Genomic DNA, 27,569 nt, shown 5'->3' with positions numbered 1-27,569 from the left:
AGCAAAACACTTTATTTTTATTGTGAGTATACAGAAAAAAAATAGAAACTGAACAGGATCGATTGATGTATAACACGGACATGAAAGATCAAAATTAACAGAGCAGTTTGAGTTTATTTTGCATTGCTAAAAAAAAAACGAGCGGGCGCGTTTCTGGTCCCCAGAGGGTTAACCTGATTTGCAACACTGACTTTCTATCTGAAAAACAGACAAACCCAGAAAAAAGGCATCAGTCTATTCAAAAAGGCAGGTTGTAAGGATGAAAATAGTGTGCCATGATAAGATAAGTGTTGTAGAAAAAAAGGAGCATTTAAGGTTAGCCTTCAAATATAACTTTTTACAATGATTAAATTAAAATGACAAGTGTAGGACAAAATAACCCAAACTAACTATTTACATTGGTACATTTTCATATTTACATCTATTCAAAATATATGAGCATCTATACAGAAGCCTAGAAAACCTATAAACCTACAGAACATACACATCTACAATAATTTATTTATTTAAGTATAAACATTTATTTTTTCCTTTCATCCACCCATCTCTGCCTCTCTGCCTCATAGTAAGGAGACTGCTGAAATTCTTTCCAGTTCATCTCCTTGGCCATGCCCTTATCTCTGTATAGAGAGTACACTTTAGATGGGCAGTAGATGTATTTCCCTGCCACTCCAGGGAAGCCGGTATGGATGTGTGGGCTGTTTGGCTCCTGTTTCAGGTCCATGTGGCAGAATCTGCACCGGCGGCCTGTTTGCTGGGAGTCTGGCCTTTTCCTCTTTTTCTCCGTCTTCTCCTCCACCCGTTTCTTGGTGGCCTCCAGCTCCCTCTGGAAGAATTCTGTCTGTGCAAATTCTCCAAAAGGCATGTTGGGGTACTCAGCAGCATAACTTTGATGCACCTTCTTTGAACAATAGAAGTAGCGCACAGGCCCTTGCTGGTGGAAAAAGCAGATGGAGGATCCATCAGTCTCATATTGAGACTTGGGCTGTCCACAAGCAAGACACGTCTTTGTCTGCCTTTTCTTTTGCTCTGGCCGATGCTGTTGCTGCTGCCTCTCCAAGATGCTCTCCACAATCTTCTCAATGGAGTCTTGTATCAGAGGTGTGGACAGGGCAGCTGCAGGTGGGTTCACAATAGCCGGCTCCATGGTGACCACAGGAACACTAGCCGTCTCACTCCCCTTTGTTAAAGAGTGCCACAGCTGCTGAGTCTCCAGAAGTTTTTCCTGGCTTGTGTTCAAAGAGGAACTGGTGTTGAGGAGTTTTGCCAGGTGCTTCACATAGCGGGATATGTGCAGCTTGGTTGTGGGGTACATCAAGCTATTGGGATCTGTGGCAGACTGATGGACCATTTCAGCATAGTCTCGATCCACAAGCTTCAGAATGTCCTTTTCCCCTTGGTACTTCTGCAGCAAGCTGTCGATAGCTTCTTTCATGTTCGGCGTCCAGCGTGTGTGGTCCAACACAAAAACCCTTCCACCCGTCTTTATGGGTCCTGTGCGAGCGCTCCTCGGCGAGGACCTCAGCGGGAGGGGCATGGCATGTGAGATTTCTGGAACACAATAAAGCAATAACAGTTTATCAGATGATCATGATGTTACATTAAAACATCATGCAAAAATGTATGTCTAAAATGATTATGTTAACTTACCCATCGCTGCTGGAGGTGCCTGGTTGTCTTCTGACGGCATCTCCTGCTTTAGCAGTGCACCAGCAAAGAGCGAACGACCGATGGATGGTGCCGTTTTTGGGGATGCCGTGCCGGAAAGCGGAGTCCAGCTGGGGGAGAGTGCTGAATCTGGAGCCTGGGCTTGGGCAGGACCACATGTCTGCACAGGAGGCAGAGGCACAAGAGCAGCTGGTTCGTCTCTCTTTTGGGTTCGGTGTTTGTCCCAATCCAGAGGAACTGGACGGCAGCCTGGCTCTGTGTACTCTAGGCCAAACCTCTCTCCGGTGTCTCTGTCAGAGCGATGAAGTGCTGGGTATTTCTCCTGCCCAGTCACTCTCTTTGAGGCAGAATTTAACTCCATCATTAGTGCTGGGTCAAACACAGCAGGGAGGATGACACCTGGCTGCTTAAGGTCCACCAGCCGTTGGTAGTTCCAGCGTGCCACCCCTGTCATGCCCTGGGCCTGGAACAATTCAGTGGAGACATGAGTCCCAGTGATCCACTGGGCCTGGTAGAAGTGGTACCCCTCCTGCTGTGACGTACCTCTGACGGGGATCCAGATGGGGACTTTGGCGCCTTCACCGGGTACGTGGTTTAGCTGAAGAGTTCCACCATACCGGTACATTATGGCCTCGTTTACACTGTCAGTGAAATGTGACCCAATTCCGATTTTTTACTCATATGCGACACAGATCGGATGTGTTCTATGACAGTGTAAACAGGAAAAAAACGCATGCATTCGGATATTTCGAGATCGGTTTCAGGCCTCGTTCATATGTGGAAATAAATCAGATATGTGCCAATGCGACTGTCATGTAAACAGGCAGATCGGATTTTCTGAGGCATTAGGCTGCGTCTCCACGGTTTAATGACGAGAGAAACCCCGACGCGCATCTGCGAAGGGACGGATGGCCCGACGAAACATTGTGTGGTCGTATAGTAGAGGAATGTGGACACATGTTGACACAACATCAAAGGTTGGCTTGCTCATCCTAAAATTTCGGACCCACTGCTCCTCGTTAAAGCCCGCCACAATCTCATGAAAGTGCGTTTATTGCACGGATTTTTTTCTTTTCACGTGGCATTTATGCCAAAAATAGTTTTTTGCGTGTATGATACGCACTTTATGGCGTTTAATACGCACGTTTACAGTGCGTGTCATATGCAAGCAAAAACTATTTTTGGCGTATAAATGGCACATGAAATCAAATTCGTGCTATAGACACTCACTTTCATGAGATCGTGTTGTAGGCTATGTTCCCACCAGTCCTGAGATCTCGCTGCGCGTTCGTCCATCTGTGCAAGAAGACCCCTTTAAACATGCGCGATGTTTCGGATCTATGTCAAGTGTAAACACATGACTCGGATATGGGTCACAATTTAAAGAATGTGTAAACGGGCGGTCAAAAAAATCGGATATAGGCAACAAATCAGAATTGGGCATCAAGACCTGCAGTGTAAACGAGGCCTATGCCCTCAGAGAGTTCAGGGTCACTGAGGCAACCGCGGAGAATGTGCACTCTCTGTATGCGCCAAGTCTTCAGCATGGATGGCTTGAAGAGTGGTACACTGTTGGGGTCCATGGCCTGGTGGAGATGCTTCAGGACTTTCTCCACTCTGTCCAGCACCTCTGTGGGTTGTGGTATTTTGGTCCTGCAGTGCTCCCGTATGTGCTGTTTGGTGGGATTGGCTGGATGGATATCACAGAACCTATAGGCATCCTGGAGCCTCTTTAGATCCTCCTGATCCACCACAGAGAAGGCTGCGGAGAGGAGCTGGCAGAAAGTGCTGAACAGAAGGTGATGCTCAGAGGTGCACTCCCGTGAAAAACGCCTCAGGCAATGGAACAAGTCCAGCTTCACCACAATATTGTGATTGAAATGTGACCGTGAGGCACAGGTGTTCTCCAGGGGTCCAGAGGTGGCCCCAGCAACAATGGAAGGGGTAGTCTTCCAGGCATCCCAGTGTAGATGTTCACCAGGGATGCAGTCTGGGATCTTAAATGGAGCACAGCAATCCCTAAATGCAAGGCACAAAGATGTAGATCAATTTAGATTTTTTTTTAAAGAAACTGAATTTGTTTTTAGTAGTGCTGTCAAAATGTAAATAATTTTTACTGTTTGTCATACATTTTAATCAAAGAACAAAACAAAAAGTAAATCACTCACTGCTCTTGACTGAATAATGTTTGTAGCTTTAGAGGATTAATTAATTATTATGAAGGATTAATGTATATTTAATTTATAATTTATGCAGTGAAGTTTTTGATAGTTTTTTTTACTTTTTGAATTTCTGTATATATCCTACCTGATATACCTACCTAAACATCATAAAAAACTGTTTACAAGGTTAGATGAGTCATAAACTATGAAAACAATAACTTTTTGTGCTTTTTGACAGGGCAAATAAAAATCTGAACTGGTCTGACTGGGCCAATAGAAAAGAAATTAATATATATTGAAAGTGTATTGAAGGCACAGGTAAATGTGGCATTTAATATAATGGGTTTATGTGAAGATTGTTTTAAGTTCACTTAAATTAGAAGTTGTTATATTATTTAAAGCCTTATAATAATATTTTAAAGTTATAGCTTTCCATTATACTGTAATGCTGAATGCATATAGTTACAGGTTTTTTTTCAATATTACACTAAATTTCTTGTTTGGGAACTGTATGTCCACATGTACAGTAATGTTCACATTCAAAAGCATTCCAGTAAAAAGCAAATCAGTTTTTTTCAATTTACTGTTTACCAGCCTCTCTTAGTGAAAGACCGTGGTTGATTACATGGTCAATGATAGTGGCACGAATTTCATCACGAATTTCATCACTGACTGCTGTTCTTGCAGCCCTTGGAATGCCACCACCACACATTCTTACACCTCTACCTTGCCCTCTCCTTGGGCCTGCTCTTCTCCCTGGCCCTGCTCCTCTCACTGCATTTCTCACTGCACCTCTCACTGCACGTCTCACTGCACCTCTCACTGCACGTCTCACTGCACCTCTCACTGCACCTCTCACTGCACGTCTCACTGCACCTCTCACTGCACGTCTCACTGCATCTCTCACTGCACGTCTCACTGCACGTCTCACTGCATCTCTCACTGAATCTCTCACTGCACGTCTCACTGCACGTCTCACTGCACCTCTCACTGTATCTCTCACTGCATCTCTCACTGCACGTCTCACTGCACGTCTCACTGCACCTCTCACTGCATCTCTCACTGCACGTCTCACTGCACGTCTCACTGCACGTCTCACTGCACATCTCACTGCATCTCTCACTGCACGTCTCACTGCACGTCTCACTGCACCTCTCACTGCACGTCTCACTGCACCTCTCACTGCACCTCTCACTGCACGTCTCACTGCACCTCTCACTGCACGTCTCACTGCTTCTCTCACTGCATCTCTCACTGCATCTCTCACTGCACGTCTCACTGCACGTCTCACTGCATCTCTCACTGCACGTCTCACTGCACGTCTCACTGCATCTCTCACTGAATCTCTCACTGCACGTCTCACTGCACGTCTCACTGCACCTCTCACTGCACCTCTCACTGCATCTCTCACTGCATCTCTCACTGCACGTCTCACTGCACCTCTCACTGCATCTCTCACTGCACGTCTCACTGCACGTCTCACTGCACATCTCACTGCATCTCTCACTGCACGTCTCACTGCACGTCTCACTGCACCTCTCACTGCATCTCTCACTGCTTCTCTCACTGCATCTCTCACTGCATCTCTCACTGCATCTCTCACTGCACGTCTCACTGCACCTCTCACTGCATCTCTCACTGCACGTCTCACTGCACGTCTCACTGCACGTCTCACTGCATCTCTCACTGCACGTCTCACTGCATCTCTCACTGCATCTCTAACTGCACCTCTCACTGCACCTCTCACTGCATCTCTCACTGCACGTCTCACTGCATCTCTCACTGCATCTCTGACTGCACCTCTCACTGCACCTCTCACTGCATCTCTCACTGCACCTCTCACTGCATCTCTCACTGCACCTCTCACTGGGCCTGCTCTTCTCCCTGGGCCCCTTGCTCTTAATCTTCCTCGTCCAGACATTACAGTGTTTGTCTTTTTCTGTTTCTGTTTCCAAAAACATCACTCTTCAAAGTCCTCCTTTTACTGTATAAGTGCCAATGTAATAGAAAAAAATAACCCCTGCCACTGAGTCTAAGCCAGACTGGAATCAGCTATGGTTGGCCCAATTTACCCAACATAAATCAGCTGTGTGTCAATTATTCAATTGTTTGTTTATTATCAGCTCAGATATATTGTTTTTGAACTGATATCATTGCAGAAGCAGAGGTTTTTATACTGTATCTAAGGTTTGGAATATTGTTTTTGCTATTGTGGGATAGTATGTGTTAACATTTGTAAATACTACAAAAACAATCCATAATTTTGTTGGGAGGTATAGCTTGTCTGTTAAGAAAATGTAAGCATTGCGGAAATGTGTTCACTGACTGCATATTGTGTAAAAACGACATGAAATGTGTGAATGGTATGGCCACAAAAGACCGATGCTGTGCTAAGTGTGTTTAGAGTTTTGAAAAGGTGACAACTGGTTGGACAAACGCTTGTTAGCGACTGAAAAAAACTGTAATAGCTAAAATTGAGAAAAAATAATCAATTTCATCAAGACATCAGTAGCGGTATTGGTGGCTTTCATAAAAAGATGGCAATAAACAAATATTTAAAATATAAACAACTGTCTCTATGTTGTTATTAATCGCAATTAATTACAGAAAAAATGTGTGATTAATTTGTTTGTTTTTATCGATTGACAGCACTAGTTATTAGACATGACATTGGCTGTTTGAATGGCAGTGGTGAGAGAAAAGATGGCTGTTCTCACCTGTCCATCCAGTGGAAGCCTGCCTTTTCCACTCCAGCATCGCTGTACCTCTTGGCCATTCCTTGGTACATCGGCTCCAAGGACCTCTCAGTTTCAGACTGAACCATCACCCATGAAACAATCAGCCAGTTCTCATTCATGATGGCATAACTGGACATGACACCAGATGCCAGCGTTACTTTTCTTGCAACTTTCCTGGTGTGGTCTGACCTGAGGACCTGCCCAAAAGTGCCCTGCAGTAGTTTGGTCATGGCTGGCTCTTGACGTCTGAACTCATCTGGTAGACAGTCGGTCAGGTAGAAGCTGGACACGGAGACTCCATACCAGCCATCTTGGTCGTCATAAAGCCCGAAAGCACGTGGCGTGTTCTCCTTCCTCAAAAACTGCCCAATAGTCCTCTGTCCATGTATGCCGGCCTCAGCATCCCTGACGCTTTCTATGGCATGCAGGTATGCCAGGTGAGCTCGCTCATACTTGAGGTGCATGAGCTCATTCACCTGGTTTGCCATATCGGTTGGTGACTTGCCACTGCGCCTCAGCTCATCCATAACAGACTTGCAAATGGCCTTCTTGTAGGTCAGGAATGAGGGCAGAAGGTTGGTAAACCGCTTGGGCAGCTTCTCAAGCCATCGTGGATTGTCAGCAAACCAGTTCCTCCGACAGGCCTTGCAGCAGAGACGTGAGGACAAGATGTAATACTGGCCACTGGTGCCAACAATCACTCGGGGCCTGCCCACACCTGCAGAGACCACCTGTGGATGAGGACATCCATGCAGACATGGCAGGAGGTAATTGTTCCTCAACCTGACCATGATGTGACTCTCTGGCTTCCAGATGAAAAATAGGTGGAGCTGGAAGAAGTTGGAAGATGGGAGCGCAGCCACAGTATCGACAAGCTCAGGTTGTGGAGGAAGATGCCACAGTGAAATTGTGTTCCCTGGGTTACGTACTGAACGAGACCCAGGCCACAGCCCGAGATCCTGAAGCTCTATCCTCATCCACAGCTTCTGGTGTTGAGAACAGCTCCAGTTGCTCATGTCGTGGTCATGCCCAGGCAGGAGAACAGGAACAGGAATGGATGGCTGAGCTGAGGGAACTAGGATTTAAAAAGAAAAATGGATAGGACAAAAAGACTGTACTGCACTGATTATTATTATAGATTGCATAGTGTGAAAAACAAAATGATTAAAGCAGAGTTAAGACAACATCTTAGTGTCAGGAGTTCACAAAATGGAGGGGTTGTTTACATGCTGTTCATTCTTACCATCATCGCCACTGTCCTCAAAGGCAAGCGCTTTGCATGCAGAGGTGCCAGCAGCACTTGTGCGGGGTCCTAAAAAGAAGTGCAGTCTTTATGTTTTGCATTTGTAGCTCTAGAATAAAGTTATTGTCCAGCTAAGGTTAGTTTTGATTGATTCACTTCCATCGCAACAATCATTAGTTATTAACTTAGGGGCCGCTAACACGACACCGTTCTAACAGAAAACCTTTAATGCGATCCGGCCGCTCATTTGCATAAAACAGTGCCTGGTGGCTCTGAGTATTTTTTTAGCGCTTCCGCGTAGCCACGTGAATCGGAATTATCCCGACAACGTTTCATCAGTACAGAGGTAAAGAGAAGGAAGGCAGATCCTGGGCAGATCTGCACATTTAGCAGATGTGTAATTGAGTATCAGTCCTAAACTAAAATGGAAACATACCTAGAGTTGACTCAGGCATCTCTGCTGTTGTCTCCTTTACTAGGAACTCCAGCTCTGCTGGAAGGGGCACAGGTGTTTTCCTCTTAAGGCCTGGAGCTACATGAACGTAAATATACCAATTATTATTTTTATGTAACCAAAATTAACTCAACATTTGACTACATGAACCTGATCACAGTGTTTGTTCCATCAACTGGTGATGCTTGCAGTTCAGCAGTTGTATCAGGATTTGGTTTGGACAGTGCCTCAGATAAAACTATAACAGACAAAATCATCAGTCATTTCAGAATTCACAATATATGCAAGTGTTGGTGTTAGTAAGAACTCAATGAACAAGCATGCATTCAAGTGTTAGTACCCAACGCTACTTAATTTGTTTTTAATACATCATGAATGGAAAACAAAAAGTGCATATTTACCCTCCTTGCGGTTGGAATCAGTTCATCATGCTAGGATCAATTCATAGTCCTTAGGACAGTTAGTAAAACAGCAGCATTCAACCATATTGTTAGAGGAACATGGCCAGAACATGGCCAGAACACAAACAATATAACCAGTTAAGTGAAGGTTCAGTTTTGGAGGTCATTTCATTATGTAAAAGAATTGTACTCCAGCCCTGAAACCTTTTATTTAAACACCTTTCTTTGCTCCTGATGACACTCTGGGTTTGACAGCTGCAGCTACTGGCACAGCAACTGGTTACACACAAACACAGAGAAATAAATGTGGAAGACAGCAGATACAAAATAGATCATAGATCATCATTAATTCTGACATTTGGTCAGTGTAATAACAGTGTACTTACAGCTCTGCACTTGTAGCTTAGAACGTGAGATGCCCAACATCGCCCTCTCCAGCTCTTCATCGTCATCCATCACTGTGGCACAGACAATCATTTGTTTTCCAAATTTAGGATGAATTATACGCATTTCTCACATGTATATTTAAACATGGATGTATAGAGGAAATAATTAAAAGTCTATTTCTGGTCATACATGAATAGTAATTTTAATCTAAAAAAATGTGAACAAAAATGTTAATAGGATAACCTACCCAGGGGTTTAGCTGGGGCCCTTGAGGCATGCTCTGCAGATGTCGAAGCAGTGGCAGATTCCTGCCTCTTCCTCAGGTACTGCTGCAACTTGCACATGCGTGTCCCTGGGACGCAGCTCTTCCCCAAGATGAAGTCTGCATAGCCATCAGCTCTGCCATCCCATATCTCCTTCCAGGTGCTCTTGGCCCGGGAACCAAAGCCAACCAGCTGGTCATCTTCCGATGAGGCTGCCGCAACACCCACTCCACTGGCCTCATAGGCGAGAAGAGACTGAATCTCTCCAAAACTAAGAGCATAATTAACAAATGACTGTAGGCTGTCCTTGCCATGCCCCTCAGACATACAGATGCCTGATGCCTCCTCCTTCCGGAGGTTCTTGATGAGATACATAGTGTACCCAACATCATTCTGTAAAAGCCACCTGAAAGACTTCCCTTTATATTTCCCAAACTGCAGGATATAGTCTCCCAACACCTCCGTCTTGTCTGAGGCATCCCCTCCTCTCTGACGGACCACAGCCAGAGCATTCTGCCGCACAAGGTCCTCCCTCATGGCCACAGACTTGTCCTGCTGAGTGGGGTCGTGCTTAATCCGCCTAGCTTCTTTAGACGGCTCCTGGAGGAGAAATCCGAGTGGTCCCTTGCGGAACACAACACAGATTCTCCCTGGGAAGAACATAGTTTTCTTCTGCATCTTGATCTACCTTGAAAGAATAAGATAATTTTAGGTTTAATTTACACATTTCTCAATTCTTAGGTCACTTTTGCAAAACTCTTCACACAGTGAGCACAACAGAAATCTATGTGGGCTCAACTGTGGATCATTTATCATTGCGCTGGCACGAAATGCATTCAACGACTACATCTTTCAAATTACATTAATTATTTTCTCACTTTGACGTAATAACATAATACAAAACTGTAAACTGAATAAAAAATTGTTTTTGTCTACTATCAAAGCAATTTAGATGAATCTGAACACCTACACAAGCGTTAGTCTTTCAATTTCATTACTATCCATTCAAAAGGGAAAACTTAAGGATCATTTTGTACTGTAATGTAAACATCAATAACATAAACTGCAATGAATTACACGTTACACATTAAAGACTCTTTTTGTTTTGTAAAGAAATTGTAAAAAAAGAAAATATTGTATAATGCTCCTGATGTTAGTGGTGTTTTTTTTGGTCTGTGTTTTATGATTGACAAAGTGTGTTTGTTGGTTGAAAAACTTTGCTAGTGTTCTGTAAGAAAGAGCTGATTTGAGATCTAGGCTAAAGTGTTTTGATAGAAATAGTGCATTTTGAATGTGAAATTAATTGCTGTGCATGTCCCTAGATGAAAGTTGGTTTGGAGAACTGTGTAGAGTTTTGAAAAAAATACAAATATTGAGAAATGGATCACACAAGGTTTGATGAAGGTTTGATTCAATCTTTGATCTCTAAACTTCAGTCACATACTGTAGTTCAAAAGGTCAAGAAGACAATACTTTTTCATACATTAAAAAAAGTTTTAATGATTTTAATGTTTTTAATGGCATAAAAAAATAATGGTTCAGTCTGAGATTGTATTGATAATTGGTAGTCAAGATTTTGGTTAGTGCAATGTATAATTAATCAGACAGTAAGACAATAGGCCTATCTGTAGGCGAGTTATCAACACATTAAATGTATGCTACACTCAAAAAAATGATATGTTGGCTTTACTTAACTTTTTTATGTAAACAGGTTCCACCGGTTCCACATAACTATGTTTCGTTAAACAAACATAATATGTTCCTGTAACTGCAACATCATGGAATTTGGTCATTTTAAGCGACCCAATTAAACTCTGAGCTAATGAGTTAATTAAGTGAATAACTGAGTGATGATTGAGCATTATTGAAGACACCTAATGTTAACAAGCAGAATCTCTGAAGGAGAAAACCGGAATGTTTAAGTCACCATTATGGAGATAAGTGTTTGTTTTAGTTGGGCTCTTGACCATTAACTTATTAACTTTAGATTTTGTTTGGTTGCTGTACATGAGTTATAACAGCCAGATGAACAATGAACTAAGGAGATCTGATGGTGTTGGTTGAGATTTAACATAATCATTATTTCACAATCATTTGACCTCAATCACTGAACTTATATTGAACCCAATTTCTGAGTTAAGTTTACCTTACTGTCATTGTAGAGCATACTATTTTTAGGCTTTTCAATGAAATTCAAATGATCAAATCAATAAATAAAAAATAAACTTCTTAAAAAATATGTTGAGTAGGCACACACAGACATCAAGAATCAGCATATGAATCTCAGCAATGGTGACAAACAGATCATAAGCTCATTATTTATTCATGCAGCAATGCATGATGGGAGCCATGAATGAGTTTTGATTGGTGGCACCCAGAATGCACTGCAACATGCTTTATAATTGTCACCATTGTTGAGATTCACAGGCTGATTCTTGATGTCTGTGTGTGCCTACTCAAAATATTTTTTAGGAAGTTTATTTTTTATTTAAATTTCATTGAAAAGTCTAAAAATAGTATGCTCTACAATGACAGTGCTGCTATTATTCGTAAGGTTAACTTCACTCAGAAATTCAGTTTAATATAAGTTCAGTGACTCAGGTCAAATGATTGTGAAATAAAGATTATGTTAAAACACAACCAACACCATCAGATGACCTTTGTTTATTGTTCATCCGGCTGTTATAACTCATGTACAGCAACCAAACAAAATCTAAAGTTAATAAGTTAATGGTCAAGAGCCCAACTAAAACAAATACTTATCTCCATAATGGTGACTTAAACATTCCGGTTTTCTCCTTCAGAGATTCTGCTTGTTAACATCAGGTGTCTTCAATAATGCTCAATCATCACTCAGTTATTCACTTAATTAACTCATTAGCTCAGAGTTTAATTGGGTCGCTTAAAATGACCAAATTCCATGATGTTGAAGTTACATGAACATATTATGTTTGTTTAACGAAACATAGTTATGTGGAACCGGTGGAACCTGTTTACATAAAAAAGTTAAGTAAAGCCAACATATAATTTTTTTGAGTGTAGGTTATTTAACGTCACAAAATGAAAACCATTCACATAAATCTAAAAGACTATCATGTTCATTCATTATCTAGCTCGTATTCACCCCACCATCTAAAACGAGCGATGCTGAGCTAACTCATCAACATAACCTTGTCAGAAACGGACTGACAAGATTATTTATTTAACGTCATGACATGAAAACTATACACATGAATAATTAAAACGATCATGTTTATGAATTATTCGGCGCTTCATTTCATAACACGTCATCTCTTATCATGCAACCGATGCTAGCTACTGTACCAATGACTGTAAATTTACCCTTTAGTTTTAAATTAATCTCAAAAAACATATCTTACCTTTGATAGATAAAAAATCAGTGTGAATGATGGTAGTGAGTCGATGTCTCCGCAGAAGTTTGTCTAGAATAAAAGTTTTCAAAAACGCTCTGTAAAAACTCGGAACAGCGCCAAAAGGGCGTAGCGGCCGAAGGTATATTACATCCGTAGTGTTTTAGCACTACCATTGAAAATGAATGGGAAACTGTTTAGGGCCGTTTAGCTGAACAATCCACGGCCGGGGCGCGGGAGACCCGGGTCCGATTCCCGGCCAATGCAAGAAGTTCCTTATGGTGTGCCAGAGGTCATGGTCTTCAAAAAAGCTTTGTTATGTAACTTCTGCTAATCCACATTACTGACAGCGATTGCCAGCTCAAGGGCAATAATTTGCCCTCAATGTGCCGCCTCAAATGATGTGCCTACATAATATTTACATGTATGGGTTGGTTGATTATGTCCTGGCCAATTATCAGATTTGTTATTGACCTGAATCAGATAAGTCATTCATGTAAATTAATCTAAAAATGTGCTGGTTTGACTCTGAAGCTTCATGTAATCTGTAAAGCAAATGGAAAATAGTTATCAGATAAATGTAGTGTAGTAAACATTAAAATATTATTTTTCCCTAAAATGTAGTGGAGTGGAAATATCAAGTGGCAAGTTAAGTACCAACACCTCAAATGGTACGTAAATACAGAACTTGGGTGAATGTGCTTATATTCAATCACTGCAGATGACAATATAAAAACAATAAAATGTAAATTTCCCAACCTTTCTTCTGTATCTTTTGCAAGTATTTTGCTGGCTCTTCACCTTTCTCCTCCAGCGTGAGTTGTACTTCTGCGCCATTTTGTTTTAAAAAATATGTGTAGCTCCAACTGTATAATACACACACACACACAAAAATATAGAAGATGCTCTTCTTTGATGATGGTGGTACTATACAGTGTAGTCTAATACAAATAGTGTTACACTTATATTGACTAATACAAATAGTGTTACACTTATATTGACAATATTGACTGGTGTCGGGGGCTGCAGGGAAAATAACCTGTGGTTGACAGAAAAAAAAGGTACAGTTAGTTCATAAAAGGGCACAAAATATATTAAATTTATTCAGACTGAAAAGGGTTACATTAAATGAATAATTATACACTGGTGCAACCTTTCCTATTAAATAGAAATTGATTAACATTGACTAAATTATGATAATAATGAAAATGATCGCAGTTGTAACATTTATTAGCTGGTACAGAATGCACAAGTGAAAACTCATGTGACAATCACTTATTTTACTAACCATTTCATTATTAGGGTTTCACAAGGTTATTGTAGTAAATGAAAACAAAATTATATGACACTGAAATAATGGGCGTGTAAGAACTATTTCAGTTAACTGAAATAAAAATAAAACTTGATTTTTTTAATGTAAAAATAAAAAATCAAGTACTAAAAGATAATGTGTTGTACATTTACAAAGCTCACAAAAACCTTAAATTACAAAGAAAACACAAAGTTTATTCTATTATTAAAAAGCCGCTGTATCCACTCACCGCTTATAGATGCTGCACCGCCACCTTTGTTTTCTTTTTTGAGCTTCAGTTGGCGCAAAAACACTGAATCTTGAACCTTGTAGATGATGCAGCCCCAACGCATGCGCGTAATTTGCACGGGGGTTATGGGGGTCATGACCCCCTCAAAAATCAGATCCAGCTAATATAACCCCCCCCCCCCCCCCCCCCCCCCAATATCATCATTCAGATTAAAAGAAATATGAAATATTCCGAATGAATACTTTTTTTCGTTTTCTTTATTAAATTAATTTGCCAGCAAGAAAGATAGTATCATTAAATAATCTGTAACGTACCCCCCGCCCACCGCACCGAGCACTTGGTATTACCCAGCCAACCCGCTTTCTCTACCAAGTTTGTTCACTATTTTGCGCAGTCGCTGGGATGAATGGTAGAAAGCTGACAACTGATGGAAAGATGAAAAGGACACTGAAAGGCAGCCAGACAACAATTTTTCATTGTTGGTCGACACCAGCCAAAAAGATGAAAAATTCTGCCCAAACGGAGGTACCCCATTGCTAAGTTAGCTGTTAAGTTAGCTCAGCGTTTCTCAAAGTATGGGGCGCGGCCCAGTGGTGGGGAATGAGACATGAAAAGTGGGGCGCGACAAACAGGTTTTGTGCCCATCTTTTTAATTACTTTATTTATTGACCATACACTCAAAACAAAACAAAGACACATTTAAATGTAAGCCTTACTTAACCTTTACACACGTAAGTTTAAAAGTTTTTCAAGGTGACCGTTATTGATCGTAGTATCACTTTATGGTTCCCATGGAGACGCGTCCTTCATTGCTTGTCACACCGCAGCCACAATAGCTGAATGACTGATGATCTGCTTTTATTTCCTTTTTTATTCAAAATTTCTCAAATATAGCTATAGCAGGATATATCTGATATTCCGATTGTCAAATATGTGCAAGTGGATGTGTTTTGTTTTCAAACACCTTTATAACGATCGCGTTAGTTGAGCTGTTTGCGCAACGTATTTTAGGTATCATATTAAAATACCTAAAAAAAATACATACATTTTTAGGAATTTACCACCTCCGGCTCAATTTGAGACTATTATTATTATTTATTTTATTTTATTTTTTGTTCTTTTTGCATGGAGTTTGCAAAGTGATAAAATGAATCAAAGCACAACTAACATTAGTCCACACTTGAATTTTCTCAGTTTCTGAATTTGATGTTATCAGAGGCTTACATTTATGCAAACACAAGTTTTATCTACTTTTGAGTCTTATTTCATGAAAAGTGATAATATAATTGCACTTTCATTTTCTCTATTTGAAAGTTTTTAATGCTGTTATTTGATGTTAAGTTTTTAAAATGTGATGATGTTAATAAAATACATTTTAACAGTTAAACTTAAAGCCTAGTTTATTAATATTTTGTTGGGGTGATTTGGGACAGGTGGGGCTCGGAATGGCAGAAAAAGTTTGAGAAACACTGAGTTAGCTGATGATTTGTTTTGTTGACTGGAGTTGGCTGGCTAGATGTTCTATATGTTGCCAGTGTCCTATATGAGGTAAAGTCATAGGGTGCCAGGGACTGTGTAGAACCAGTGTCACTGAATTGTAACTTAAGTTGCTGTTTGCTCCAATAGAGTCACACATTTTGGGGGGATTGCATAATTTACTTGTGACTAGAGATGTCATCCATTGACAGCTAGCTGCTATGGGCTAGTTCAGAGGTTACGCCACTCATTTTGAGCGTGCACGCCTGTACTGTACACACATACAATAAATTGACTACATTTGTTGCACACTTGAAACAAAATGTCTTCAAAAGTATGTAGAAGGTGGATACATTTATTTCCATTCCAGTAACTTCACACATTACATTTCCGTTTGCACTTGTAGGCTATGCTGGTTTAATTTCTTTGTTCCTACTATTTAGTTTATTTTCTTGAACTGCTATTTCTTATCCTGAACTGCCACCTACTGGATAGAAAAGGCAAAAGCCTAGTAATTATGTGAATAAAAATCTACATGTTTGAATGGCCCAAAAAAGGATAAATCATAGGTGGTATTCCACACATTACCTTGGTGTTAGGATTGCCTACTATGCACATGTCATTGAAAGTGAGTAGTAACTTCAGTCATTTGCATTTATCGTGCTAAAATCTGACACCAGACACCATGCTGACCCAAATGGAAAATTATAATAAAAGAGAGACACGTTGAACTTTAAAGTCTATAATGTTGGTTTGGCTGTTAATTGATTCACTCATCTGCCAAACTTGTTTTTAAGATATGTTCATAGCAAAAATGGATGCATGTGATTAATTTAGATTAATTTAGATTAATTAATCAGAGTATATAATTAATTCGATTTTTTTTTTATCGATTGACAGCCCTAAATATTATTATTATTATGATTATTTTGTAGCAATCTTAATGTGCTAGTAAGTGGGCAAAAGGTGTTTAAAATGCTTTCCAACTTTTTGGTGAGGGAACATGCATTCTCCAAAACTGATTAGAATATACAGCCTCTCTCAAACCATTTGAACATAAACTGAGATTTTTATATATATCAGGAAGAGGGACATGGCCAAGGAGGCGATAAGAGAGAGACAGGTGACCAGAGAGAGAGAGAAGGAGGTGACAAAGGAGGTACAGCAATTGTAGAAGGAGAGAGAGAAGGAGGCGACAGAAGAGGTACAGCAATTGTAGAAGGAGAGAGAGAAGGAGGCGACAGAGAAGATACAGCAATTGTAGAAGGAGAGAGAGAAGGAGGCGACAGAGAAGATACAGCAATTGTAGAAGGAGAGAGAGAAGGAGGCGACAGAGAAGATACAGCAATTGTAGAAGGAGAGAGAGAAGGAGGCGACAGAGGAGATACAGCAATTGTAGAAGGAGAGAGAGAAGGAGGCGACAGAGAAGATACAGCAATTGTAGAAGGAGAGAGAGAAGGAGGCGACAGAGAAGATACAGCAATTGTAGAAGGAGAGAGAGAAGGAGGCGACAGAAGAGGTACAGCAACTGTAGAAGGAGAGAGAGAAGGAGGCGACAGAGAAGATACAGCAATTGTAGAAGGAGAGAGAGAAGGAGGCGACAGAGAAGATACAGCAATTGTAGAAGGAGAGAGAGAAGGAGGCGACAGAGAAGATACAGCAATTGTAGAAGGAGAGAGAGAAGGAGGCGACAGAAGAGGTACAGCAATTGTAGAAGGAGAGAGAGAAGGAGGCGACAGAGGAGATACAGCAATTGTAGAAGGAGAGAGAGAAGGAGGCGACAGAGGAGGTACAGCAATTGAAGAAGGAGAGAGAGAAGGAGGCGACAGAGGAGATACAGCAATTGAAGAAGGAGAGAGAGAAGGAGGCGACAGAGGAGGTACAGCAATTGTAGAAGGAGAGAGAGAAGGAGGCGACAGAGGAGGTACAGCAATTGAAGAAGGAGAGAGAGGAGGAGGCGACAGAGAAGATACAGCAATTGTAGAAGGAGAGAGAGAAGGAGGCGACAGAGGAGATACAGCAATTGTAGAAGGGAGAGAGAGAAGGAGGCGACAGAGAAGATACAGCAATTGTAGAAGGAGAGAGAGAAGGAGGCGACAGAAGAGGTACAGCAATTGTAGAAGGAGAGAGAGAAGGAGGCGACAGAGAAGATACAGCAATTGTAGAAGGAGAGAGAGAAGGAGGCGACAGAGGAGATACAGCAATTGTAGAAGGAGAGAGAGAAGGAGGCGACAGAGGAGGTACAGCAATTGTAGAAGGAGAGAGAGAAGGAGGCGACAGAGGAGGTACAGCAATTGTAGAAGGAGAGAGAGAAGGAGGCGACACAGGAGGTACAGCAATTGAAGAAGGAGAGAGAGGAGGAGGCGACAGAGAAGATACAGCAATTGTAGAAGGAGAGAGAGAAGGAGGCGACAGAGGAGATACAGCAATTGTAGAAGGAGAGAGAGAAGGAGGCGATAGAGGAGGTACAGCAATTGAAGAAGGAGAGAGAGAAGGAGGCGACAGAGGAGATACAGCAATTGAAGAAGGAGAGAGAGGAGGAGGCGACAGAGGGTCAGGTGACCAAAGTGAGGGAGAGAGAGCACAGAGACAGGCAGCGCAGGAGGCACAGATGACCAGGTAAGAGACCTTAAACAAAATTGTGCATGCAAACATACACTGTCAGAACACTGACGTTCTGTGAACTGCGTGTGAGTGGTGTCAAGTACCTTATAAAACTCAACTCTGTAGTATTGCATAACAGTTTTAGGACTGAAACCACTTTCAGTGTTATGGGTTTTAAGTCTAAAGAATTCACAACTGTAGATGCCCTCTCAAAAAGTCTTGACTTATCTTGACATTGACATTGCTCATTGTGCCTAGTATTTTGTTTTGAATGAGAGGATTTGTGTAAAGCAAGTAATTTGGTTCCTGTGGTTTCCTCAGAGGGTCACATGATGAGGGCAGCAGTCAGGCAAATGAGCAGGTGAGAACGCAACATAATTTAGCTGTGAATAGTGTTATTGATATGTACAATACATTAATTTAATAAGATTGTTATTTCAGAGAGTAACACGTTTTCATGTCATGTTTAAACACAGGATATTGAGCCCCATGTCAGGGACCAGTCGGACACAGAAAACAGGGACAGAGAGGGATTTGATGTTTCAGACATCATCACCTGCACAAAGCCTGCACAACCTGATCCTAAGTTTATAGTAGTGCAGAAGCGAGCAAACTGTGTGTTGTCTTTTCAACAAAAATGGTTCACAACTTTTCCTTGGTTGCATTACAGTGCCACTTTACAAGGGGTCATATGTTTTCACTGTACCAAGGTTTTTTTCAATCAGTCAACATTTGCAAGCAAGTGTGACCCTGCCTTTGTAAGTGTAGGCTTTAGAAATTGGAAAAAGGCTATCCAGAAGTTCTCAGAACATGCAAAAAGTCAGTTGCATATTCATGCCCTGAACATCTGTGCACAAAAAGGTAACACTGTGGCTTCACAGCTTTCTTCAGCTGTTGCCAGACAACAGGAGGAAGGAAGGTATGCATTGATGAAGATTGTAGGCTCCATCAAATACTTAGCTAGCCAAGGTTTAGCTCTACGAGGTCATGTGGAAGAGAAGGGTAATCTATCCCAACATCTGAAAGAAAAGGCAGAAGATGACCCTGCTTTTCAGAAGTGGTTAGTGACACACAAGCAGGATTACACAAGTCCTCTCATTCAAAACGAAATACTAGGCATAATGACCAAAGACATTATAAGAGGAATAGCTGAAACTATTCGATGCCTCCCAGTCACACAGTTTGCCTTGATTGTTGATGGGACACAAGACGCATCAGGTCAAGAACAAGAATCTGTATGTCTTCGTTATGTGGATCATGACTTAAATCCTCATTAGGAATTCATTGGGATGTATTCAGTGCCTGAGACCACAGGAGAATCTCTTGCAAATGTAGCATTAGATGTAATCTGCAGACTAAATTTGCCATTGTCAGCACTGCGTGGGCAGACATATGATGGTGCAGCGAATATGTCTGGCAAATATTCTGGAACACAGGCTCACATTAGGAAGAAACAACCACTTGCATTATATGTGCACTGTGGAGCACACTGTGTTAATTTGATAGCACAGAAGGCATGCACAGCTTCTATGGTTGTGCGAGATGCCCTTGACTGGGTTCATCAATTAGGAGTTTTGTGTGGACAGTCTGGTAAATTCAAACAGATGTTTCATCAGATTGCGATATCTGACCATGGAACCTCAAGTGCCCTGAAACCACTCTGTGAAACTAGGTGGACTGTTAGACACGGTGCCATCCATTCTGCTTTAACACAGTATGACTCTATCCTCACTGCCTTAGAGGAAATGGCAGGGACTAACTCTCCCACTGCAGCCACTGCAAATGGTCTATTTCAGCGGTTTATGAGAGGCAGTACTGTACTTGGTCTTGTGATGGCACAAGCAGTTATTGGAGAGCTAGTGTCTCAACAGGTCTCTTCAGAGAAGGACACAGACTGTTTCTGGCATGCAGGCTGCTGTTTGTAAGGTTCAGTCTACTCTCAATGGCAAGAGGAGTGATGATGCCTTCCAACACCTTTTTGAGAGGGCATCTACAGTTGTGAATTCTTTAGACTTAGAACCAATAACAATGCCAAGAGTTCGACAACCACCCAAGCGCTATAGTGGACAATCAAGTGGTTTCAGTCCTAAAACTCCTATGGAATACTACAGAGTTGAGTTTTATAAGGTACTTGACACCATTCACACGCAGTTCACAGAACGTTTCCAGCAGGGTGGTCTTCTTACCCTACAAAAGCTGGAGAACACCTTGCTTTCTGGAAAGATTGATCCGGTGGTTCATGACTACCCAGAAATTAATGCCCAGCTGCTGGAAATCCAGCTACCTATGTTCAAACATAATTACATGTACAGTTCCTGTGGAGAGGCTACAAACAAAGATTTGCCAGTAGAGGTGCGAGGCTTATTTACTGAGGTTGAAACTCTGATCAGATTACTCCTTGTGGTACCAGTCTCGTCCTCTGAGGCAGAGAGGAGCTTTAGTGCTCTTAGACGATTAAAGACTTGGTTACGCACAACTATGACACAGCAGAGGCTGAACCATGTTGCAGTGTGTCACATCCATCAGGACAAATTGGACCTCTTAACTAAGCAGTCAGTGTGTGCACAGTTCGTTTCTTTTACACCGAAACGTAAACAGGTGTTTGGTGCTTTTATCTGAATGGTATGTGTGTTAAGTTGCAGCCTAATATGTTGTAACATACCTTAAAATGTGATTTACAGATAGGCCTTCTTTTGTATTTACATGCTTTTGTTTAGATTTTTTTAGTGGATGGTGAGTTTTGGTGATGCCCACCAATATGTGAAATCTGTTCAGAAAAAAGGTGCAAGCTGCACTCCAGTGTGCCACCCTGTATTGTGTAATGTATTGAGAGTTGAATTGTGCATAATACATTTGATGCATGTAGGTGCCAAAACAGTGATGCAATTGATTAATCTTTACGTTCTTGTTGTTGTTTTTTTCATAAGATATTGAACACACAAAAAAACAATTAAATGGAAGCTGCCACTGCTGGCTAGTGTTTAAACACTTAATTTAACTACTGTGTCATTATGGCATAAATAGTCAAGTGAACAGCTGCATTTACGTTAAGTAGCCTAAATCAGTAAAAGTATCACAATGTATTTCTAATACAGGAACGGCAAATTAGTATGTTACCTTTACACAAGAAAATTATTAAATAAATTAAAAATATGCCGCGAGTTTAACCCCCCCAATGGTAGACGCAAAGTTACGCCCTTGCCCCAACGTCAGCATTAGAAGAGAGCGCCATCAGTCACAAATGCTGCATCGTCATTGGTTAATTCACAGTGGAGGGGCGCTGCTGAATCAACGAGGTTAAGGCGCGCGTTAGTTAACGACTAACGTATGAGTTGCAGGCAGACGGAATGGAGGAAAAAACAGTTGCAGGACTCAAAAGAAGGTAAGCAACATGTTTTTTTTAAACAGAATTTGGGTAACGTTACATTTTAAATGGCGAGTGTATCCGGGTTCTGATACTCTCTGAAGAACCTGGTCGTAATTTGTAGCAAATAGTTGGCTTGCTAGGAAGGCCATGGTAACTTTCTGCAATAAACATCTTTATGTAAAAAAATAAAAAAATATATTTCTACATTCAGCGAGGCCTATACATTCTTGAAGTTACATAAATTGTGTATGATTGGAAAAATTTGATCTCGTGCAGTGAGAACCCAATAATTAATGTGTTGTACTTTTGTTTATTTTACAGAATGAGTGCAGCTAATACAACACTGCCCAGAAGAGCACGAAACCCTCCGAAAAAGATGAGTTTGTATGAACCAGACAGCTCCCCCAGAGACAACCAAGATGGTGTGTCCGCCGCAACGGCGATAGATTGAAGAGCGCGTCTGAGTGAAGACTGCGCGCGCGCCGCCACAAGAGAACACTGTATCAATGACACTGATAGCAGCATTTTAGCGCTAGATCTCTTATTTAAGAGCGGACTAAATGAATGCTCTGCTAGTTAACTGGAGATGTTTTATTTGTATTAGGTACATCCGTGCCTCAATGTTTCCAAAAGTGGTGGGTACAAAATGACTCATGACGAAATCTGGTGGGGACGCGTACCCACCGCCCCAACCGAAATCGACGCCTATGCAAATATATGATACTGTCTAAGTAAATACAATGTATTTATATAATAATATACAATATATACAATATATAAATGTTCAGTTTTGGTTAGTCTATTACCCAGGCTGCCAAGGCAACTGCAAAAGGCTGCAAATATAAATGGACAGATGTCAGCATCAGTGAGATGTACCGCTAACTTACCTAACTAACCATCAGCCTTCAGAAATCATTCTGATATGATTTTTTTTTTTAAATCAATGTTGGAAACAGTTGTGCTTTTTTTTTTTAAATCAATGTTGGAAACAGTTGTGCTGCTTAATTTTTTTTAACCTGTAATAGTTTTTTTAGGATTCTTTGAATACATTTTTTTTTTATAACAAAAAACCAAGTTTGGTCTTTTTATGTTTTTTTTTTTAAAGGATGTGTTAAGTGATAGAAATGACTTTAAGTCTTTACGTTCTTAGGAAAGATTTCTATTTTAAATAAATGCTGTTCTTTTTAACTTTTTATTCATCAGTGAATCATTCTTAGTTCAGGCTGCCTCACAGCACCTTGATGGGGGAGTGTCTTTAGTCTTCCCAGGTGTAAATCACATTAATATTCACGGGCATTCACACTCCCACGCATACAGCAGTGCTGACCAAAAACTGACGTAAGAAATTTAAATCGTTATATTGTTGTTTGTGAAAGAGTGGTCAGAATGATTTTCACTTCATTTTGAAGTAAAAATTCTAGCCTACAAGAATAGTAACTCAAAAGTCTTGTGGACAACTATTCAGTGTGTGTTAAATGACCTTATTGCGGTGACATTTTTTTCCCCAAAACGTACTAACCACGCATAATTTTTTTTTTCTATAAAATGCAAACATGTACATCCATTTTGCTCACATATTATTGTAGCAGAGTTTGTGCTGAATACAGCAAATTTATATGTTGGCAAATGGTATGTTTTAAGTAGCTGAAATAAGCACAAATGTCAGGGCATGTCAAAACATCTCAAGGACCCCAAAAACACCTCAGACCCCAGAGGGTTAAGCCTTTAGAAACTAAACATTTTAGATATAGGACCTAATTAAAGCTGCACATAGTGGGAGGGGTTTACCCATGCTTAAATTATATTGGCCTAGGGTGGCCAACGGCAACAGAACTAAAAAAAAAACAATCATAAGGATTTTGCTTGTGCTTTCATTCAATTCTGATATCTATGGTTGCACGGCTGTTTATGGCAGTTTAATTAGAGCCATTTCCAATGTCCACCACACCCCAACACTACCGGACCCCACCCCACAGTGTTTTCTTCTTGACAAACTGTAACAACTTGATATGCTGTAAAACCATATCAAGTCTTTATCTGTTGGGAATTAGTGAAGTTGGACGATATTCATGAGTCTGAAAATCTGCATTTTTCACGCAGTGTGGTCACACAGCAAAAATGGCATGAACAGATATGACACGCTACACCCTTATGGAACACAAACTCCATCAACACAGATCACTGAAAAAAAGACACTTCCCACTTTTCACCAAATTTGACCTCAACATGAAATTTAAAGGGTTAGTTCACCCAAAAATGAAACTTCTGTCATTAATTCCTCATCCTCATGTCGTTCCAAACCCGTTAGACCTTCGTTCATCTTTTAAACACAAATGAAGATTTTTTTGTGACGAAATACGAGAGGTTTCTGTCCCTCCATAGGCAGCAACGTCATCGCAACTTTCAGGGCCCAGAAAGGTAGTAAAAAATCGTTAAAATAGTCCATGTGAATACAGTGGTTCAACCTTAAAGGGCATATTGCAGGTTAGAGGACCCAACGAGTCAATGTATAGAAAAATAATGTAGGAACTATATTTTCTTTAAAATATACTTATAAATACGCTAAAGAAGCTTCAGGAGTCGTTTTTGTGAGAAAATGTTACTTCCGCGTCTGAAAATGGGCGTGGCGGGTGTGACGTAACGGGCGGGAGAGCGGTCGATTCAAACAACAGGAAAACAATGGATCGCAATGACATTTCAGACGCTGAGGAAATACTTACTCGTATGACAGACCACAGCCGTACAGTTATGAGCCTGTCATGAGCCTGCTATGCTGCAGAGAGAGCAGGACCGGCCAGGATTAATGTTAGACAGAACGTTCAGAGACACATTGAGTTGTGGTGAGAGGAGAACCAGTGGAGAACAGGACAGGTGTCTTGGTGAGAGAGACCAGTGTTAGCTTATAGATTATATACACCTTCACTAACGACACTGTGCTCACAATATTGTAGATTATTACCCATATGGAAAAGGTTTGCTAAAAACACCTGTGATTCTTATATGTTCCAACAGAATATTGTAAGGGACATATATGCTGCAAAATCCACATATATAAATTGCATAATATTAATGTATTTTTAATCATATATGTCATATACTGTATGTCCTACGTACAAAAGCCATAGATTTTCTTGATGTAAAAACGTAGGAAAATAATGCTAATTTAATATTCATGTCCAGCATATATCTTAAAGTATTAAAGTATTAGCTCACTTTCAAACTCACCCTGATCTCATCCAAGATATCCATGTCTCTCTTTCTTAAATTTTTTATACACAGAATGGACTTCAATGGCAACCAACTATTCAAATGTTCAAAGAAGTTTCAAAAGTTTCAAATGTATATATACACTACCGTTCAAAAGTTTGGGGTCAGTGAGAATTTTATTTTTATTTTTTGAAGGAAAGAAATCAATACTTAATCGAAAGTGACAGTAAAGACATTTATAATGTTACAAAAGATTCTATTTCAAACAAATGCTGTTCTTTTGAACTTCCTATTCATCAAAGAATCCTAAAAAAAAAAACTGTACAACTGACAGACCAACAACTGTTTCAACATTAATAATAATAATAAATGTTTCTTGAGCATCAAATCCTCATATTATACTGATTTGTGAAGGATCATTTGACACTGAAGACACTGACACTGGTGATGCTGAAAATTCAGCTTTGATCACAGGAATAAATTACACTTTACTATATATTCACACAGAAAACAGCTGATTTACACTGGAATAATATTTAATACTATAACTGATTTTTGTTGTATTTTTAATCAAATAAGCGCAGCCATGGTTAGCAGAAGAGAATTCTTTTAAAAGTATTTAAAATCGTACCGACCCCAAACTTTTGAACGGTAGTGTATATTTATTTATTTTTTAGAAAATGACCGATCGTTTCACTAGATAAGACCCTTATTTCTCGACTGGGATCGTGTCGAGACTTTGAAGCTACATTGAGAAGGACATTTGAACCTTCTTTGAACATTTGAATATTTGGTTACCATTGAAGTCCATTCTGTGTAGAAAAATCCTGGAATGTTTTCCTCAAAAACCTTAATTTTTTTTCGACTGAAGAAAGAAAGACATGGATATCTTTTATGACATCAGGGTGAGTAAATTATCAAAAAAAATATTTTTTTTGAAAGTGAACTAATAAAACACAGTGCAGTTTACCAATCAGTGTAAGGCTGCAGTTCACTCATGCTCTTGCTCTTATCTTCTGGAGCCCTAAGAGGAGCCCTATGCCTAGTCAATCATGGTCATACTGTATAATCAACATTAGATGAAACACAATATTTAAAACTACACACACACAAGCACACATTTTAATTACAAAAATTATTTATTAGAGTGTATTCTACAAGATACAGTTGAATATTTTACATATCAATAGTTTTTTATTTTAAATTCTGCATCACCAGATTTCCTTTTCATTTGTGACAATTTCTCTAAACTTTATCACAGTACTAAGATAGTATATATTCTTAACCTACAAACATAAAACTTTCCTTAATGTCGAAGTGATTCTTATGCATATCACCACCAGAGTTCATGTCACATATACAAAAATATATTCCAACCAATTTTCAACATTTTATTCACTGTTCTAGAAACATATTTGACTCAACTTTGTTAATTTGCCGCACCCTCTGATCTAAATAACACTGTGATGAGTCACATCCGGGACATTTACGCGCTGAGCGCGACGAAACGAGCTGAGACTTTTTTCACAGACGCCATTTTCTTTGATTCGCGATGCAAGGCATACGATGAGGGAAAACGCATGGATTAAGTGTTTTATCGCATTTATATATGCATTTTATAACGTCTTATTGTTTTATAACAATGTGTATGTGCTGTGCACGGCTAAACCGCTCTCAGGGGGGCATTTCCGTTGACGCGCGATGCAGATCAGACCAGGATGGGTTTGCTTTTTAACAGGAAAACGGCGAAAGTAAGTGTTTTATCTAATTTACAATATGTATTTTATAATATATTGATTTATAGCGATATTTAAATGCATTGCGCGCTTAAACGAGCCGAAACTTTTCTCAAAGGCGACGATCTTCTTTGACTCAATACGGAGCTGACGATGAGGAGGTTTGCTTGTAACGTTAACAGGAAAAACACCGAAAGTAAGTGTTTTTAACCTAATTTACAACATGTATTTCATGGCATTATATTGTTTTGTAACGATATGTATGTGATGTGCGCGCCTAAACCTTTCTCACAGACTAGGCCCACAGACGACTAGGCCTGCATCTTCTTTGAGTCGTGACGCAGTGCTGACACGGATTTTGCTTTTAACAGTAAAAACAAATAGTAAGTGTTTTAACTCATTACAATACGTGTTTTATATTGTTTTATGACAATATTTGTGATGTGCAAATATTAAAAGTATGTATTTATCCTCAAACTATCTTTTACTCTCGTTTACCAGCACACCTGGTATAAGTTAAAGCTAGGGTATACGATTTCAAAGATTGTTCATTATTAATATCCTCGTTTAGATGCTGGTTATGGTTATATAGTACAATCCTAACAATATGAATAGAAAAAAGAATGAAAAAAATCCATTCACTCTATTGGCTGTACAGCCGCAGAGAAGTTGACCAATGTAAGCTGTCCGGCCGGACAGCTTACATTGGTCAACTGCTCTCATCCAATCACCAGCTCCACTGAAACTCCGCCTGGCGCTCGCGTCTCCACCCCACCGCACCCCTCCTGCGTCATGAAATTGCGCGAGCAAGCAGCTGACAGTCTATGGTAGCTAGTTAAGTAGCATATCAGCAATGGATAAAAAAAAGACAGCAGCAAGCGTCCCCTGCTTGCCCCTACAGTAAAGTAAGGACGAAAGAGAAAGTCATTAGAGGAACGAGCAGAGATTAAA

General features: G+C 40.4%; 2 protein-coding genes across 2 annotated transcripts; both read right to left on the bottom strand.

The window, feature by feature from the left end:
- Positions 1 to 520: 520 nt before the first annotated feature.
- Positions 521 to 2,296, bottom strand: LOC130104238 (uncharacterized). Its single transcript, XM_056270725.1, has 2 exons — positions 1,651 to 2,296; positions 521 to 1,551 (listed from the first exon to the last, which is right to left on the bottom strand). The coding sequence occupies exons 1-2, from the start codon at positions 2,291 to 2,293 to the stop codon at positions 521 to 523; spliced, it is 1,674 nt and encodes a 557-aa protein (XP_056126700.1). The 5' UTR covers positions 2,294 to 2,296.
- Positions 2,297 to 2,920: 624 nt separating this feature from the next.
- LOC130104237 (uncharacterized) lies at positions 2,921 to 9,994 on the bottom strand. The gene is made up of 8 exons (XM_056270724.1): positions 9,301 to 9,994; positions 9,053 to 9,124; positions 8,886 to 8,942; positions 8,248 to 8,343; positions 7,812 to 7,880; positions 6,548 to 7,643; positions 3,119 to 3,687; positions 2,921 to 2,964 (listed from the first exon to the last, which is right to left on the bottom strand). The coding sequence occupies exons 1-8, from the start codon at positions 9,992 to 9,994 to the stop codon at positions 2,921 to 2,923; spliced, it is 2,697 nt and encodes an 898-aa protein (XP_056126699.1).
- Positions 9,995 to 27,569: the final 17,575 nt, after the last annotated feature.

This window comes from Rhinichthys klamathensis, unplaced genomic scaffold (genome assembly GCF_029890125.1).
Source record: "Rhinichthys klamathensis goyatoka isolate OS25496 unplaced genomic scaffold, OSU_Roscu_1.1 h1tg000306l_1, whole genome shotgun sequence".
NCBI classification, from domain to species: Eukaryota; Metazoa; Chordata; class Actinopteri; order Cypriniformes; family Leuciscidae; genus Rhinichthys; species Rhinichthys klamathensis.
Note: the sequence above shows the minus strand (reverse complement) of the source record. Positions and strands in the feature narration are given on the sequence as shown.

Excerpts from the sequence above, each read along its gene's own strand:
- LOC130104238 (XM_056270725.1), bottom strand. The coding sequence starts at position 2,293 with ATGTACCGGTATGGTGGAACTCTTCAGCTAAACCACGTACCCGGTGAA. Across the intron at positions 1,552-1,650 it reads GGCACCTCCAGCAGCGATGG|AAATCTCACATGCCATGCCC; the intron begins GTAAGTTAACAT and ends ATTGTGTTCCAG.
- LOC130104237 (XM_056270724.1), bottom strand. The coding sequence starts at position 9,994 with ATGCAGAAGAAAACTATGTTCTTCCCAGGGAGAATCTGTGTTGTGTTC. Across the intron at positions 8,943-9,052 it reads TAAGCTACAAGTGCAGAGCT|TTGCTGTGCCAGTAGCTGCA; the intron begins GTAAGTACACTG and ends GTGTGTAACCAG. Across the intron at positions 7,644-7,811 it reads TGAGGACAGTGGCGATGATG|TTCCCTCAGCTCAGCCATCC; the intron begins GTAAGAATGAAC and ends TTTAAATCCTAG.